A 17,876-nucleotide genomic window follows, 5' to 3' on the forward strand; every position below is an offset into this window, starting at 1 on the left:
AGGAGGACTTGGTGGGCACTGCCAGCTGAAGAGATGGCAGGGGAGTTGGGCGCAGGAACTACCTGAAGTGTGCAGGGTAGAGGGAGAGGGTAGAGGTAGAAGGAAGAGCTGGTCCTTGCTTCCTCCCCAAGCCCCACAGTGAGGATGCTGAGCTGCCCACAGTCCCTCCCAGCCCTTGCTGTCTGGACTGCCCAGGATGTGAGGTCTCTAAGCGGGTGTCGGAAGAAACAACTTATTTGGGGCTTGGTTGGGGTAGCACACTGGTGTCAAAGAAGCAGGCTCTTCACACCAGCTAGTTAGGGATTATGTTCCCTGCTGGGCTAGAATGAATGCGCTTCTGATCCTGGGTGAGGGGAAGCCCTTTTCACACTTCTGTCCCTGCAAGTTCTCTGGTTTTCCCAGTGTGGGGATGTGTCTGTGGTGGCTTGTTCCAGGTGGTGTGGTTGGTTTCAAAGTTGGTGGAAATATCTGCCTGCCGTGGGGATGTTTATATCCTCATTGTGGGGTGTGTCTGTGTGCTCAGAGGCCCTCCCTCCTTGAAACCCTCGCCTACACCCACCAATAGTGTGTGGTCGTTTTTCTGGGGTTTGTTTTCAGTTATCAGCGCTTGCTTGTTTCACTTTCTCTCCTCTCTATCTGAAACTTGGGCATTTTGGAATGTTCCCTGACCACAGATGCCACCAAATTCTCCTGAATGCACATTGAGCGCTGATCTCTCGCCCCTCCTGCTGATTTCCATATCTAACTGACTCTGGACCTGTGCCCTGTACTTGTTGGAGGGTTAAAATTTTTATGTGAACTTTGATCTATGTTTTCCCCTATTGGAAGGCTTGGATAGGTGGAGTTAAGAAAAAAATAAAACTCAAAGCTAAATAAAAGAAGCTGGATATCTGGCCAGCAACACACAACACTTCTGGACAGAACGATGAGTTGGGTGAGTCCCCAGAAAGGGTGACAGTCTGTTAGCGTGAATATGTGTGCTGTCCTTGTTGGCTCCAGCTCAGGTGTAGAGGGGATAGGGATTGGGGTGGAGGGCAGGTGGGCTGCAGGTCTGGGGCTCTCGCACAGCAGGAAAGGAACCCTGGTTTGGGTCCAAGAGCCCAGAAGCTTCCCTGCCTCCGCTGCTGTGTGGGGTTTGGTCTCCTGAGTGCTGGCTGCCTCCTGGCACCTCGCTGAAGGCTTGGCTTTACCCAAACCAGGCTTCAGGAAACAGGTTGTAAAGGAGGAAACAGAGAATGAGATTCCAGTTAAGTCAGAGTGGGGAGTGTCCACAGGCTGAGAAGGATTTAAATTCCAAACCTTTTGTTCTGTTTTTTATTTTAATTAATTCCACAATCTTATGTGAATGTATCTGCCTTGTTTAAAAAACCAAAAGCAGAAAATCAAAGGGAGACCAACAGAAAAAAGGGACGAAGGTGTGGGAGGAGGGGAGTGAGGCGGAGAGGTTAGGGAGTGATATCGGCCAAAATATATTGCAATATTGGGTGCACGTGTGTATAGGCAACAAAATGCTCATCACTATGTACAAGTGTCGTGCACCAGTAAGAAGATGTGGAAAGAGAATTTAAGAAGAAAGAAAGAAAAAGAAAGAAAGAAAGAAAGAAATCCAAAGCAAAGTCGAAGCCATGAGCAACAAGGACGGCAGCCCTTCTCCCAGGCTCCCTGCTTCCCCTCAAGCAGCTTGGGGTGGGCTCTGCCACATATGTTTCTGTGCATTTGCACATGTATATAGCCACCTTATAAGTATCCGTTTGTAGCTTTAGGTCTTGTTGTAGTTTTTAATTGGGTTCCCTGAGGACGGTTCATCTAAGACTTTATTCTATCTTTCCTTTCACTTAGATGTGTTTGCTAGAACCACTGTGGTGTGCTTCAATACATGTGTGGGTTGTTTTTTTTTTTTCAGTACTAGGGATTGAAAGCAGGACCTTGTGCAAGCTAGGCAAGCGCACTACCACTGAGCTATCTCCCCAGACCTTTTAAAATCTTCAACATGAGACTACATATCCCTAGATTACCAGGCTAGCCACAGACTGGTGATGCTCCTGTCCCAGCCTCCAAAGTCACTGGGATTCCAGCCATGCCTGACCACTGCTGGCAGTTATTATCTTTCTGATGCTCCAATCAGCCCACCTTGGGTCAAGCTGACTCTGGATCCTTGCTGCCAAGGACTTGAACTCCCAGGAGATCTCCCAACTCCTCCAGGCAGCTGCACCCGCACTTCTCTCTCCCTGCAGGGCGCACTGGGCCCAGAGGCCGGGCTCAGCTGAGTTTGGGGAGGGCAGCTGGTTGCCTCAGAGCATCCCAGAAATGCAACTCGCTCATGTGAGCTTCAGAAGAGGACCCCTCCCCCTCTGACTCCCACCACATCCTGTCTTTATTTTCTTGATTTTGGCCTGGAGCCCATATTTGAACTTCCCCCAGCTTGTCTGGAACCTTCTGGGATTGTTCAGGCATAAATGTTGGAAACCCTGAGATCTCGGTTTCCATCTGGCTCTTCTGCTCTCTAGGAAAGTTCCCTAACTGTGCTGAGACCCATTCTCCTCATCTATCCAGGAGGGTGGTGGTAGTTATTGCTCGAAGGACGATGAACAGTGGGGGTCAAGTGTCCTGCAGTGTTTGGCAGGTTGGGCTCTGTACGTGGGCGCTCTGTAACTCACAATGATCACTGAGGCCCAGGCACATGGCTGGTGGCCCTTAACAAGGTGATTTGACATCTTTGGGAATCACATCAACATTTGCTGCTACAAACATGCTCTGTGCATAAAATGTGCTCTCTGCAGCTGGTGCACATCACTGCCCCACATTCCTGTGCTGCAGATCTACTGCCATGGTCCCTCAATGACACCCTTCCCATCTCCTTGTCCCTGAGCACCTTTCCAGGCTCACAGACATAATGTAACTGGAGAGGGGAGGCTTCCCACCTGTGAAAGGAGAGGTGTCTCTTCTTTGATTCCTACAAGTGATGAGCAAAGGGATTCTGTAGGCTAGAGCTGGGGCTTCCTGCAGATCAGGTTCTACAGCATTCCATAAAAGCACCCCCGCCCCCCAATATGTATCTTGTTTTTCTGTTACAGAACAGAACAGAACTAAAACCTGGAGACCTAATTGAAATTTTTCGCATCGGCTATGAGCACTGGGCCATCTATGTGGGAAATGGCTATGTGGTCCATCTGGCTCCACCAAGTACGTAAGGTTTCTCTATTAAACACAAGGGCTGAGATCAAGAGTATGTACACAGGCACAGTTATGTGCTGGTCCTCACACTGCCTGGCACAGCAGGCTCTCAGTCAGCACTTACTGAATGAATCATGCTCTTTGCTCTGGCTGTATCTCTGCTAGTCCTCATTATCAGTGAGTTCAGGGAGAATTGTTGACCTGTTTCCATTTTAGAGCAGGTTCAGTCCCAGTTGATCCCACTGTAGTTGATGAGCATCCCTCCAAAGGTCCAGTCCCCTGTGTCTGTGGAGTTCTGCAAGGTCAAACAACAGTAGAAAGAGTTGATCCTTCCACGAGTTTATACCTGGCTGCAGAGAGCAATGGACGGGTGAGGGCCTCCAACCTCCCCAGGGCCAGCTTGGAATCCTGGCTCTTGGCTCTCCTTTGTGACTTGAGCATTCGGCTTCTCGTCACTCAGTTGAGCTCCACGTCAGAAGAGCAGGGATAGGGATTCCTGTCTCCCAGGCCGTGAGGGAGAGAAATGAAGGAGGGCAGGGAGAGCCTGTGCAGGGCCTGGCCAGGTGTGGGCCTCCTCCCTCTCTGTCCCAGCATCATGGCTTTAAGGGACACGCGGACATGCTGGAAACCCCACTCACCTGCACACAGAGGAACACTGTCCAGTCCTTCAAGTCACTAGTAGAGTGGTGTGGACATGCAGCTGTGTGCACATAGGAAGTCAGTCAAGTGGGAGACATTGAGACCTTCTGTGGCACCTACAGCAGCTCACAAACTCAGAGACTTTGAACAGCAAATGACAAAGAGCTCAGCTCACAGCAGTGCTCACACTCAGTTGTTGAAGTGTCATTGAGGGAGTGCATTTGTCCCTGAGCCTGGCCACTAGGAACCTGCCCCCCTTAGGCTGTGCTGCTGCGGGGGCTCCCTGGTTGGTGTCCAACCCCTGGGACAGCAGCAAGGTCCTGCTCACAGCAGGAGAGGGAGGTCTGTCTGGGCTAGAGCTGGCTCTGGGGAAATCAGGACAGTGTCCAGTTAGGGCTGCATGTGGTGGGCCCTTTGTTCTTGTTGGTTTGTTTGTTTGGCTGAAGCCCTGGGGGTTGAACCCAGGGTGCTCTAACCCTGAGCTACACCCCAGCCCTTTTAAGATTTTACTTTGAGTCGGAGTCTCACTGCATTGCTTGGGCTGGCCTCAGACTCACATCCTTGTGCTTCAGTCTCCTAAGTGTCTGAGATTACAGGCAGGTGCCCCACACCGTGCCTGGCTCTGGGGTTTTGGTCTACATTCAGTCTGTGGCGTCCTCTCTATTTCTGTTTAACAATCCCCTCTGTTGGTCAGTCTCTCAGTTGGACCAGCAATGGGACTAATCCCCAAGATTACTCTTCGTCTCCCGATGTTTGTCCTTCAGGGAACGCCATAGATGGTAAACCAGGACTCAGCAGATCCTTCACATGGTTTTTGTGAATACAGTTTTGGTGGCTTAGTGCTCCTAGAGGTCATCTTAAGAGCACGTGGCTGCTGACAAAGTTCATGTCTCTTGAGGATACGCCACATGTAGGGAGTGTTGTTACTGCAACAAGGTGAGAATAATACCAAGGGCCTGGAGAACATTCCAGAGCCAGGTGTCCAGGAGCCCAGAGTTAACCAATTGGTTTGGGAGGTGGGTCCACTGATCACATCTCCTTGGTCACAGGAGGTACCGGGATCCATCCTTTAGATCTTTATATTCTGGGCAGCAACCCTGAGTTTATTATCTTAGAAGCAGCATTTTGCCTAGTAAGTGCTTTGGTTCCTTCCATTGAGCAGTTAGTCGATCAAGGACCCTTTCGTTATGGAGTATTGAAGCTAAGCTGCTTATGTCAGGCTGCTTTCCTTGAAGAGAATTTAATGTATCGTGAGAATTTGTTTCAGGCCTTGTAGAAATATAGGTCATGGAGTTTTCTAATTTAGAGACTCCCATTAGAGTCTTGTGCTCCCACTAGAGCCCAAGAGCTGGGGTTCCAGACTGGTTCTGGGAGTGCTAACAGGGTTTGATAAAAAAAAAAAAAAAACCCAACATACAGAGTTTCTCTTCATAATCAGCTTTGGAAGTTCTTGAAACATTCACTTATGGAGGAATATTTCATGCATAATGATCTCAAGGTGAGAATTTGTTTGGCATTTCTAATTTGTATGTTGTTATTGGGGGTGAGAAATATTCCAGGCTGCTCCGTCCAGATCCCTTGGATTGGAAATATTTGTATATCTTATTACCACAAATAATGAATAATCCAACATGAAAGAGACACAGAGAGAGAGAGAAGGAGAGAGCAAGAGAGAGTGCATTTCCAGGTGGATCCCATTACCCACCACCAAGTGTATTAGGAATATCGTGATTATTCTTGGCATCTTGGCATTGGCACGATGTCAGTTTGAACAGCAGTGCGTTAAACCAGGGTAAAAGCATAATACATTTTTATAATCTTTATAAAAAATGTTCCGCGAATTCTGTACCCCAACAAAATATGATTAATTCCTTCTCCAGACATGCCCTGAATATTGGTCTGTACCATGTGCACACCTGCCCTCTGCCTCATATAATACTACTACAGAAACACTCCATGTACTCACAGAGATTCTATTGATTTCAACTATGGTTTCATCAAGTTTCTTAGTAGCATATCTGAAGATATCATTTTCATTTTCTAATTTTAGTTCTGAATCATTCAACACTGGACTCCAGGACCTCCCATGTGAATCATATGAAAGCAATTAATGATAGAGCAATCCAGGACATGCCTGAGTCAGGCCCCAGGACACTAAGATTTCCCAGGCAGAGAGGGCGGGCAGTGAAAAGCATTGCAGCCACCCTGAGCCACCCCTGGGTGGAGGACTGCTTACAGCACTGCTCCAGCTGGGAATGAGCGCTGTCCAGGGGAGGAGGACAAAACTTTGTGAAAACCACTTACTTTCCCAATTTGGCACTGAGGCTCTCTGGCTTGGGGCCAGCTCTGATTCACTGTGGCCCTGCTCAGGCCTGAGTCCACTGTTTCCACAGGTGAAGTGGCAGGAGCTGGTGTGAGCAGCATCATGTCCATCGTGGCTGAAAGAGCCATAGTGAAGAAGGAGCTGCTGTCCGTGGTGGCCGGAGGAGACAGGTACCGGGTCAATAACAAGCATGATAAGAAGTATGACCCACTGCCACCCACCAAAATTGTCAAGCAGGCAGAGAAAATGGTGGGGAAGGAAGTCCCCTATTCATTGACAAGTGACAACTGTGAGCACTTTGTGAACGCGCTGCGCTATGGTGTTTCCCGCAGTGACCAGGTGTGTCCTCAGCCTGTGTCCCCTTCCCTGAGAGCAGACCATTCCCCAGTAATAAGGGGTGGGCACCTGCTGAGGGCTGGCAGTGTAACTGAGTTGGAGATTGCCCGGGAGTGGGGGTCAGGGAAGCTGGCAGAGTGAGCAGTGGGGTCCAGGAGAAGGGGACCCTGGTCATGTTGTGGCCATTTTATTCTGCACAAGGTCAACAGGAAACCCTTCAGCTTTCTTGGGCCAGCTGGTTCCTCTCCTTACTCTGCCAGGGTCAGTCTGTAGCCTGAGAGTAACCATTGACTCTGTGTAAACCAACAGGCAAAGCTGTGTTCCAAAAGTCTTGATTTCTTTTCATTTATTTATTTTTGTAGAAGCATATGGCAGGCTAGATTTGAACAGTCGGTCAAGGCTTGGTTTAGCAAGTCTTGGTTTAAAAGGACTTGAAGTGCTGGGGCTGTAAGTCAATGGTAGAGCACTTGCCTAGAGTTTATGAGACCCTGAGATCAATTCCCAGCACCATACACACACAAAAAAACTTAGACAAATTATGTTATACATTTTTAGTTGAAAATCAAACATTTCAAAAATTATGAATATGAAAAATTTGTGAAGGATGGATTTTTTTTTTGCAATTTCCACCCCTGATTTCAGTACAGATTTTCTTGAAAACCTTGGTATTGCAAAATTAGCTTATTTAACGAATGAAAAATGTCTTTGAGATAATTTAAGTAGTCAAGCCAGGTGTTATGGTAAATCTGTCAGTCAAATCAGATCGCTTTTTCAGTCAAAAACTTGACAATTTGCCAGGCACATTAGTGTGCACCTTTAATCCCAGAAGCTCAGGAAGATGAGGCAGGAGGATTACAAGTTCAAAGTCAGCAACTTAGTGAGTACCTAAGCAACTTAGTGAGACGCTGTCTCTAAATAAAATATAAAAAAGAGCTGGGGATGTGGCTCAGTGGTTAAGTGCCTCCGGATTCAATCCCTAGTACCAAAAACAAAAACAAAGAAACAAACAAAAATACGCTGACAATTTTTCAGTTGAATTGAAGGTGTTAATGCTCACGGCCATGGTGCCACCTCACTTTAGAATTCTCATCTCAGTGGGAGGTGGACCTGGCAGAGGGCCTCTTTCCAATGCTGCTTTGCTTCTGGAGGCCTCTTGTTGGGGAGCTCTGTGTTCTGGAATTTTCCCCCTTGGTGTCCAGGGATGTTTGAACCTTGGCCTGTGCCCCACAATTCAGGGGTTGGCTCTTTTTTGGTAAGGTAGGAGAAAGGCTGTGGTAAGGAGGGGAGGGGGCAGGGAAAATCCATCCCTTCTGGAAGTGAGGGCCCCAGGCTGGAGCCCAGGCTGGAGCCCAGGCTGGTAACTGAGAACTGCCCGTCAGCTCTGGGCACTGGGGCGAGACCTGCTTTGTTGCTGTGACCTTGCTGAACGGGTCCCCCTCCTGTTAGCTGGGGAGGGTTGATGTGTGTCTGGCCTAGGGCTGGTTGCTCAAGGGTGTGGTGTGGTGGGTTGCTTTGTCATGTATCTAAAACCACTTCCAAAGTTGCAGGGAAGCCCCAAGGATCAGTTTTACCTCTGAGTGTTTTAGGGGTGGTTGGCTCTCTGCTGTGCTTCTGAGGGTTCAACTTAATCAAGCCTGGGGTACTAGGTAGTGGCTGTGCCATTTAGTTTCTCCCTGGCCTGGGGTCCCTCTTTGGGAACCTCTTCTGCAGGTATCTCAATGGCTCGCCTGTCTTCTCCCTCTCACTCCTTCCTTCCCTTCTGCCCTGTCTCCATAGGAAGCTCCTCCTCTGCCCGGCTCCAATTCACTTTCTCCTTCTCTGTACACAGTGTGCTGTGAGCCCTGCAGAACTCTGGGTCCCTAGTGACTTTGCCCACACTTTGCACTGATAGACCACTGACCTCTGGCATGGCCCCTGGAACATGAAGCTCTGTCCCTGGGATGTTCCCAATCCCCCTTCATATGACTGCTTGAGAAAGTTCGCCTGTCAAGAGAATGTGCTGTTTTTTCCTCTCCCCAAAACAACAGCAGATGATAGACCCAAGTCCTTTCTGTCTTAGTGCATTTACTAAAATGGGCTTATAATTATGCATCCTTCCTCTGACTCTGTGAGACTCAGATTGATAGACAGGAAGATCACATAGACATAGATAGAGACCTTATTATTCAGAAATGTCTTTCTCTAGGGTCTGAGAGGGATGCCTTTGGAATGTACTCATCAGAAAACAGGGCCTCCTGCCGTCTCCACAGGACGGTACAATCCTAACCCATTAGTTGCAGGGAGCACACTCAGCCGGCCTCACTGCATTTACAGGGACCTCCCTTCATCATTTTTCACCTGACTCTAGCAACCCCCATTTGCCCACCCCCTGCTCCTTCATCTCCCTTAGAAACACCTGTCACCTGTGCACCATATACAACAGAGCCCTGCTCATGGCCAGTGGTGACTGAATGAAGTCTGAGGTCACTGCTTTGTCTGAGTCCAGCTTCTTTTCTCCTTAGCATCTGGAGGTGATCGAGTGTCTGTGGTAAGATGGTGCACTGTTGCCCTTTGTCTTCCCCCGCCTGCACATGGTGCACTCCCCAGAAATCTCTTCTCGCATCACTGATTTTAGTTTCCTTCCCTGGCTGTGAAAGGCATAAGCAGAGCTGAGCCTGGTCACTTGCCAGCCGTGTGGTTGGAGTGAGGTCTCTCCACTGGCCACCTCAGTTGTCACCGGCTGGAAGGCAGGGATTAGAATGCCAGCCTCACGGGGCTGTTGAGGGAGGTAAGAAAATTATAGCAGTTGGACAATGACCAGCACAGGACAGTGAACTGGAAACGGCCATTCTTATGGTGTTTGTGGCCCCCTCTGCCTGAGTTCCACCTGTGTGCAAGATGGCCCCGGGGTGGTGGTTGGCCATGTCAGTCATTTCACGCCACCTGTGCCGAAGCAGCAACCATCAAGGTCCTCCTCACGTCCCCACTCTGTCCTTCAGCAGGACCCCTTCCCTCTCACACACAAGCAAGGCCTCTCACTGCACAAAAGCCTGTCCTCAGCGCTGCTCCCCGTCCACCATTTGCTCAGCAGCTAAGTCACTAGGTCCACCTGTGCCAGGCAGTGGGCTGAGCACCAGGGACACCAAGAACACCTAGGTGGGTCCCTGTCCTCAAGCCCTGGGCAGTGGGAGTTCACAGGGGTCATTCCCCAACTTGGCACCTGCTTCAAGGCTCCCTATCGGCCACCCCTGACCTAGAACATCTGAGCCCTGCCACTGTGTCCTTCCCACAGCCACCCCATGGGTTTATCAAGCTTTAAACACCTCTAGGCTGCATCTCTCTTTCCTCCATTGAGACTCCAATCTCATACCTGAGACTCAGTCCTGCACTCATTCCTTCCTGTCCAAGGACTTCCTGTCCTCTCTCCTGGGTGGCCTGACCTCTTGGGATCCCCCCTCCCTGCCAACAGTTGTTTCCTCTGTGATGTGGTGACCAGGACAGGGAGCATGTTCCTGGTCCAAGGAACCTGCAGCCCAGGAAAGAGATTCCTTGGACAAGGATCTCTGCTCAGACTCCTGATGTGACCCCGCCCCCTGTCTTCTGTTGCAGGTGACTGACGCACTCACTGCGATTGGTGCGTTTTGTACTGCAACAGTCCTGGTCCTGGGTGTTGCTGGCCTCATTGGGATGGCGGTCACCAGAAGCAAGCGTGAAAAGCAGTAAATGCAAGGCTTTATCTTGGCGGCACCAGTTACCTTGGGGGAGTTGGATCAAGCCAGTGGGAATGATTTGGTTTACAGATTTCACTCTTTTGTAATCATGAGCACTTGGTTTAGTGGAGCTCAATCAAAGCACAGGAAGCTGTTATCTGAAGGAAATGCTGGCTGCATGGCATCAATTCTATTAAAGAGCTGATTGCACAATGTCATAGCCTCAATGTGTGTGTTCCCACCCACCCCAAATTCATATGTTGATGCCCTAGCTCCCAATGTGGTGGGGGGTGGGGGGGCACTAGGTTTAGAGAAGGTGGTGAGGGTAGGGCCTCTATAGCGGGGTTAGTGTCCTTCTATGAAGAGAGATTGAGAAACTGATATGACTCTATTTTTGAAAATAAATAAATAACAGCAGCTTCTACCTCAAGGCCTGTCCTAAGGAAGGGGGCGTGACCCTTGTCCTTGGAAAACCCCACAGAGCCTTTCTAGGTCCATACCCACCTTGCTGAGTTGTTTGTAAATAACAGGAGAGATCTAAGGCACCAGGGGTCCCTGACTCAGTTAGGCTAGGTGAGGACCCATAGCAACCCCCCTAGCAACCTCCAATCAGCATGAGACAGGGAAAATACCTGGGATGCCAGATGACCCCCCAGTAGTTTATGGTGGTAGATAACATGTTGGGAAACCCTGTAGTTTAGCATGTACACCCCTCATGGCTTAAACCCATCAGTTCAAAGGAACCTCCCTCTTGTACTAACCAATCACCCCTACCCAACTAGTTCCCACCAGTGAATGTGCTAATCAATGTTAAAAGTTGTTGTTTGACTTTCCTGTGGTATGAAACGATTTGCTGTATGATGTTGTGACGCATAGAGTACCCCCAAAACCTATAAATCTCACTGAACAAAGGGTCAGGACTCACTCCCTGGGACCACTGTGTGGGGAACGGTTGTGAGTCCAGGCTCGAGCTTGCAATAAAGACTCTTGTGTGATGGCATCAGATTTGGCTCCTGGAGGTCTATTGGGATCCCAGGAATCTGGCATTACAAGACCAGAGCTCTCTTTCTCTCCCTCTGCCATGTGCAGCCCTAGTGAGAAGGGGCCAACTGCCTGCGAGGAAGAAGGTGTCTAGACACCATGTCTGCAGCACCTTGATCTTGGATTTCTCAGGTGCTGTGGCTTCAATTTAGTCTGTTCCTTCCAAGCCCATGTTCTACTGAGAGCATATGACAAGGGCTCGTGGGCATTGATCCTGCCGGCAGGCGGCAGGCCTGAGAAGTTACCAGGAAAGGCGGCTGGTGGCTGTGTAGCTGGGTGCTCAGCTAGGGTGGCTCTTCCTGCGCTGTCCTGGCGCATCCTTAGTGGAGTGGCTGCTGGGAGAGGCTGTGCTGCAGCCCCGCGCGCTCCCTCCACTGCAGAGCCGGCTTGCTGGCCCGTCTGAGCGTTGGGCTGAGAAGCTATGAGTGGGGACTGGGGGCTATTTCGTCCCCTCGGACTCCACAGCTCCCAGTGATGAGGCTGGGAGAGGCTGTGGAGCCGTGGTCGCTGCTTTAGGACGCCGCCACCTTCCAGGCGTTTAGGTCACCCGTGTCCTCACAAGCCCTCCTTTTCTGCATGCTTCCCGAGTCCTCTGGCCCAAGAGCGCCCATGGGAGGAGTTGGCCTTGGAGAGAAGGACCCATCTCTAGGGACCATGTGGAGAGAGGCTGCGCTGCTCCTCCCAAGGGCAAAGACCTACCTCCTGCTTTTCTCGCTGCCGCCAGTCGGGGTCTCCGGAGTGGGGAAGTCCTGTGTCCTTTTTTCCTTTTTCTGGGATGACTTCTTACCACCTTTATGGCCTAGACTTTAAGATCAAACCCGTTGGATCACGAGGTAAGAAGGTCAAGTAGTAGAGGGGATGCAGCAGGTCAGGAGGAGTATGTGTCATCGCCACTGGTAGAAGTTTTGGAAACACCAGGAGGTGGCTAGGAAACACAGATGGCAGGCCAGTGAAGACGCGGGCAGGCCAGTGAAGACGAGGGCGGAGTGTTGCTGGGAAACAAACTGTGAGAAATAGAGTCTGATGTCCCTTTTCAGAATAGAGTATTTAGCCTTAATTGGGATGTCAGATCCAGTGATAGTCATTTTAGCTATCGTCCTTCCCTTTGCCCGCCCCATTTTTAAAATTAGACAGTCACCTGGTCTGTAACACCCGGCTCCTCCTATCAGATCAAGGGGGCGGTGCTTGCTGTGTTAGGGGTTAAAAACCCGCGAACTGCCTGCGCAGTGCGCTCCCTGGCCCGCCAGGTTCGGGAGCGCACGGTTCTGCAGACTAACAGTTGGCCTTGAGGAGCTACTTCCCAGCGCACTCGTTTGATTCCTGAGTATTTCTAATAAAGGGTGCTGAGAAAGATAAAAGAGTTGTACTTAAAGGAGTACAGATGGCAAAGGAGCCTGGTATTAGATTTTTTTTGGAGACTACTAGAAACGCAAATATAAATATTGAAAAGCATTCCTTACCTTAGCTGAAGAGATCTGTCTAAAGGCCGCGGTAAAAGAGCACAATAGTGAAAATGTAGATTCTCAGCAGAGGAGGTGTGACAGGTGCAAGAGCAAAGGTTGCCCAGCCTTCTCCTGCTCCCCCTGTTGCCGCTTGCCACCCCTTTCTTTTCTTTTCTTGCTACAAAATTAACCACTCTGTCCATTTTAAACTCTGTTAAACAGATATTTTTGTTCCCAGCATATCTATTTTATTTGTTCTCCCATGTGTGACTGCTTGCTGACTTTAGTATAATTTTCTTCAAAAAATGAATAGAAAAGTCATGTGTGTGACTTCATTTTTAAATGTCCTTGCTCAGCCCACCACTGCATTTCAGCTGTATCATTGTCCAGTTCTTACCAACATCCAAACCTGTGTAGGTAAATTGATGGAACTGGAGACTATCATCCTAAGTGAAATAAGCCAGTCCACCAAAGTCAAAGGTTAAATGTTTTCTCTGATATGTGGAAGCTAATCCAAAATGTAGGGGGACAGGTTAAAAAAAAAAAAGAATAGAAGAAAGACCAGAGGAGAAGACAAAGGGGAAAGAAAGAAAGGAAAGAGTAGGGAAAGACAGTGGAATGAATCTGAACTAACTTTCTTATGTACATATATGAATATACCACAGTGAATCTCACCATCATGTACATCCACAAGACACACTAATTAAAAAAACAAACAAACAAAAACTAGGGCAGGGGCTGTAGCTCGGTGGTAGAGCGCTTGCCTAGCATGTGTGAGGCATTGGGTTTGATCCTCAGCACCACATATAAATAAATAAATAAAATAAAGGTATAAAAAAGCCAATATTATTAAAAAAAAAGATCAATAGAGTAGAGGGAAGGGAACGGGGTGGGAGGAAAGGAAGGGAGGGGAAATACTGGGGACTGAATTAGAACAAGTTACATTCCCTGCTTTTATAATTGTGTCATAGTATAGTCTATTGTTATATGTAACTAAAAAATTGAAAAAAAAAAAGAGAGGATACCAGACATGGCTGTTGTCTAGGGGTTTATATGAATCTTCAGGGTTAAGAAAGCTAGTTCCATACCCAGTCCTAGGTAAGGTGCTCAGAGTTTGTGAGCTCTTCATGCACTTTTTAGTCCAATCAAGTTACCATGCCCCGCCGGTTTTTGGTGGGAGTTTAGGTGCCAGGCAATGGGTGTGTCATTATCAGTTTTTCTGCTTACATGGGAGTCAGCTTGACCTTGAAATGGCCTGGCTTGGGTCTGTAGTTTCTCAGCCCTGCTACACAGGAATCTGACCTGGAAGGAGCCCAAGTTTCTGCCTAGCCTAGGGATAATGTGCTTGAGTCCCTATAATCTATGGATGTGTGATAGCAAAAGCCCAAAGCCAGGAAAACACTCATTTTTGCCTTAACTATGTAAATGGGGCCAGTTTTGTCCTGTGCCTTATGTGGAAAGGAACTCTTTGGGTTTTCCATTTTTGTTCTGGTGGAAGCACGTGCAGGAGACGTCATCCAAACATAAACCATAAAAATGTGTGAGGTTGGTTTGACTGTAATTTTCACAGTAGTTAATAGAAGACAAAGGGTAATGCGGAAATGGTGACTTTGGTTTGCTGAGACCTATCTTCCGGTGGCCTTGATATTGAAAACTTTACCTGCCACCAGTTCTTCTCCTTGGCCACTTTTTCCTTGTCTGTCGTCTTCCTGAATCCTGCTTTATTTGGTTTCTCTCCCCCACCACCTCTTGGTATGAGTGACTTAAAATTAAAGAGGCACACTAAAAAAACTAGTAGATTTGTCCAGTTTAACATAAAGCATTGCTGTAATTTGCAAAGTAAACAGAAAGATAGATTCTCACTGCCAACCATCAAATGTCACTTAATTGCTGTCTTCCCTTCCTATACCTTCTCCCCTAAAACCTCTGTGCCAGATTCCTTCACTGCCTGTTTGACTTTTTATTTTTTGGTACCAGGGATAGAACGCAGGGGCACTTAATCCCTGAGCCACAGGGTTCTTACTAAGTTACTTAGGGCTTCGCTAAGTTGTTGAGGCTGGTTTTGAACTTAGGATCCTCCTGCCTCAGCCTCCTGAGGCACTGGGATTACAGGTGTGTGTCACCGAGCTTGGTGCCTGTTTACTTCTGTGTACCTCTTCTGCACTTTGTTCTCTTCCTGCCGATCCATTTCTATGAAATGCAAGCGTTAACTGCATGCACTAGTGTTGGAAGGTGTTATGGTTTGTCTTTCTCATTAGGTATAGATCCTGTTCACTCTCCTAGAATCACTCTCTTAATCTAAAGATGCACTAGTCTCCATTTGGGCAACTCCTCTGGCAGTTTGCTAACCAGTAAAGATTATTTTTTTAAGGCAGGAAAGAGGAGTGAGTTTTATTTATTTATTTTTTTAGAGAGAGAGAGAGAGAGAGAGAGAGAGAGAGAGAGAGAGAATTTTTTTTAATATTTATTTTTCAGTTTTCGGTGGACACAACATCTTTGTTTGTATGTGGTGTTGAGGATCGAACCTGGGCCACATGCATGCCAGGCGAGCGCGCTACTGCCTGAGCCACATCCCCAGCCCAGGAGTGGGTTTTATAAACATGTTTGCCAAATGTATTGCGATTTGTCCTCTAAAGGACAACTTTTCTGTGTTAAGCTGTCTTTACCTTAAGATTTAGAAATACTTTAAAGTTTTGGTAGCCTGAGTCTGTTGCCACCCACTGAGATAAATCAGGCTGAGTCATCGTGGCTCACACATAGAAATATTTGGCAAATAATGATATCCAACACACTGTAGAATCTGAATGAGTTCATGTTAGCCAGGGCCCCAAAGCCTCACCCTTAGTTAATATTGAAAGCCCATTTCAGATCAATTTTCACGGAACACATAGGGATTTATTAAACAGGTGATCATTAAGGAGGCACTGGGCTGTTTGTCCACCCTGTCCTGGAAGCCAAATGAAGATATGTCCTCTTGCCTTTTGGGCGCTGTGTCCATGCCTTGCATGAAAACTCCACTCCAGGCAGGATTCCCTTGCTCATATGTCAGCATTGGGCAACTTGAAATTCAACCCAGAGGCTGACCACAACAGGTGCACTCAGGTGCCATCCCCTAAGACACAGGCTCAGGCCCCTCTCTCCCATTCTGTTTCTGCAGGGGTGGGGAGGTATTATGGTTTAGACACGGAGTGACCCCTGAGCCCCATGGGTTGAAGGCTTGGCCCTTAATGTGGCAATGTTCAGAGGTGGAGCTTTTTGGAAGTGACTGGATCACGAGGACTCTGTCCTCATCAGTGGATTAGTCCACTGATAGCTGAATGGACTACTGGGAAGCCGTGGAAGCAGCAGGAGGTGGCATCTAATTTAGGGAAGCAGGCACGGGGAGCATGCCCTAGAAGGGTATTTCTTGTCCTCAGCCCCTTCCAGTTTGTTCTCTCTCTTTCTCCATCCTGGCTGCCATGAGCTGAGCAGCTTCCCTCCACCATGCCTTCCGCTCTGATTCTGTGGCTCAGCTTAGGCCCAAAGCAATGAAATCAGCTGGTCCTGGACTAAAACCTCTGACACCATGATCCAAAATGTATCCTTCTTCCAGTTGTTTTTCTCAGTTATTTGTCACCAAAATGAAAAGCTGACGAATCCATAAAACCGGCACTGGGAGTGGGGCTGTAGCTGTGATTATGCCATGGCCATATGGTTCAGAAGCCTCTGGAACTACTTTGCAGACCTTTGGAAAAGTTTGAAGATGCAGGCTAAAGACCTTAGAGTATTGTAAGCCGAGCTTAAAGGGGCTATTCTGGTGTGATCTCAAAAGACCCGAATGCCAACAGGAATGTAAATAATAAGACTGTGCTCCTCAGGTTTCAGGTGGGAATGAAGACTCGACTGGAAATTCGACTCAAGGTCCCATGAGTTACATTCTGGCACAAAATTTGAGACTTTTACTGAGACTTCATTTAAAAGTGATGGACTGATTTCAAGGCAGTACAGGGGAAATTTCAAGGCAATACAGCCTTCAGACTGTGACATGGGTATACCCGGTGGCTAAAAGCTGAAATGTTTGAGATATTTGCAGTTTGGCCAGAAAAGTGCATGTAAAAAATCATGGCCAAGGAAGGTCTGATTACCGAAGAGATTAACGCTATTGCACCCAGATAATAGGAAAGATGCCTTGAGGGCATCTCAGGAATCCTGAAGAGCCTACCCATCCAGCTCAAAAGTGTAAAAGCACAAACTCACGAGAAAGACTTTGCTTTAGGAAGAGAGTTCATGGTGCACTGCTCCCACAGGGCTACCTTGGGAGTTGTCTTCCCGGGATTCATTTCACCATGATCAGCCATCCAGGAATTCAGAGGTTTCTGCAGCCATGGTCTAAGGGCCCCAGCTACTGCTCCTGCTGGTGGCAAGTGTTGGCACTTTCAATGTGGCACCCATTTTGCAGGCATGAAGAATTATAGGGTAATGGAGGCTTCCAGCCAGATTTGAAAGGAAAGTTTGGGAGGTTTGGCAGGGGAAAGGGGGATATGTGAAGCTGTGGAAGTGAAGTTGACGCTGCAACAGAGACCACAGGAAGCTGTGTAGGCCAGAAATGTGGAACATCTGCAGGCAGCGGGCAGAGTGAGTCCAAGAGAGAGGCCATGTTGGCTGCAGTAGAAGCCAAGTCTCTTGGAATTCACATCTCTCTTGGTGCTACCAATGCTGGCCATGGAGCTGTAGGATTTAATCTTTGCCCTACCGAGTTTCAATCTTTCTTTGGTAACATCTCTTCTTTTTAGAGCCCTGTTCTTACACAGAGTGCTGATAGACCCAACCTGATCTTTTCTTTAAATCGGGAGCCATCTACAGTGCCATTTAACAGTGCCATTCTATGTGGGAAGTACATAACTTTCTTTTTGATTTTATAGGGGATCACAGTTAGGAGTTTGCCTTTGGTCTCAGAGGAGACTTTGGGCTTGGACTTTTGAATAGTGCTGGAGTATATCCTGTTGAGTGTTCGGTGACTCTTGGAAATGAAATGAATGCATTATGCATTGTTAGATGAATATGAGCCTTTCAGGGACAGGGGAAGAACCTTCTAATTTGGATATGAAGTGTCACCAAAAGATTCATGGGCTAAAGGCTTGGTTCCCAATGCATCAATATTTAGAGGTGGAACTTTTGGGATGTGATTGGATCATGAGGGCTTCGACTTCATCAATGAATTTTAATCCATTGATAGTTGAATGGACTTCTGGA

General features: G+C 48.0%; 1 protein-coding gene across 1 annotated transcript; it reads left to right on the forward strand.

Annotated features, from left to right (window-relative positions):
- Positions 1 to 691: 691 nt before the first annotated feature.
- On the forward strand, positions 692 to 10,376 carry LOC144376987 (phospholipase A and acyltransferase 2-like). Its single transcript, XM_078045781.1, has 4 exons — positions 692 to 934; positions 3,075 to 3,183; positions 6,207 to 6,475; positions 10,061 to 10,376. The coding sequence occupies exons 1-4, from the start codon at positions 926 to 928 to the stop codon at positions 10,172 to 10,174; spliced, it is 501 nt and encodes a 166-aa protein (XP_077901907.1). The 5' UTR covers positions 692 to 925; the 3' UTR covers positions 10,175 to 10,376.
- The last annotated feature ends 7,500 nt before the right edge of the window (positions 10,377 to 17,876 follow it).

The sequence above is a fragment of the Ictidomys tridecemlineatus genome, chromosome 4 (assembly GCF_052094955.1).
Source record: "Ictidomys tridecemlineatus isolate mIctTri1 chromosome 4, mIctTri1.hap1, whole genome shotgun sequence".
In the NCBI taxonomy this organism is placed as follows: Eukaryota; Metazoa; Chordata; class Mammalia; order Rodentia; family Sciuridae; genus Ictidomys; species Ictidomys tridecemlineatus.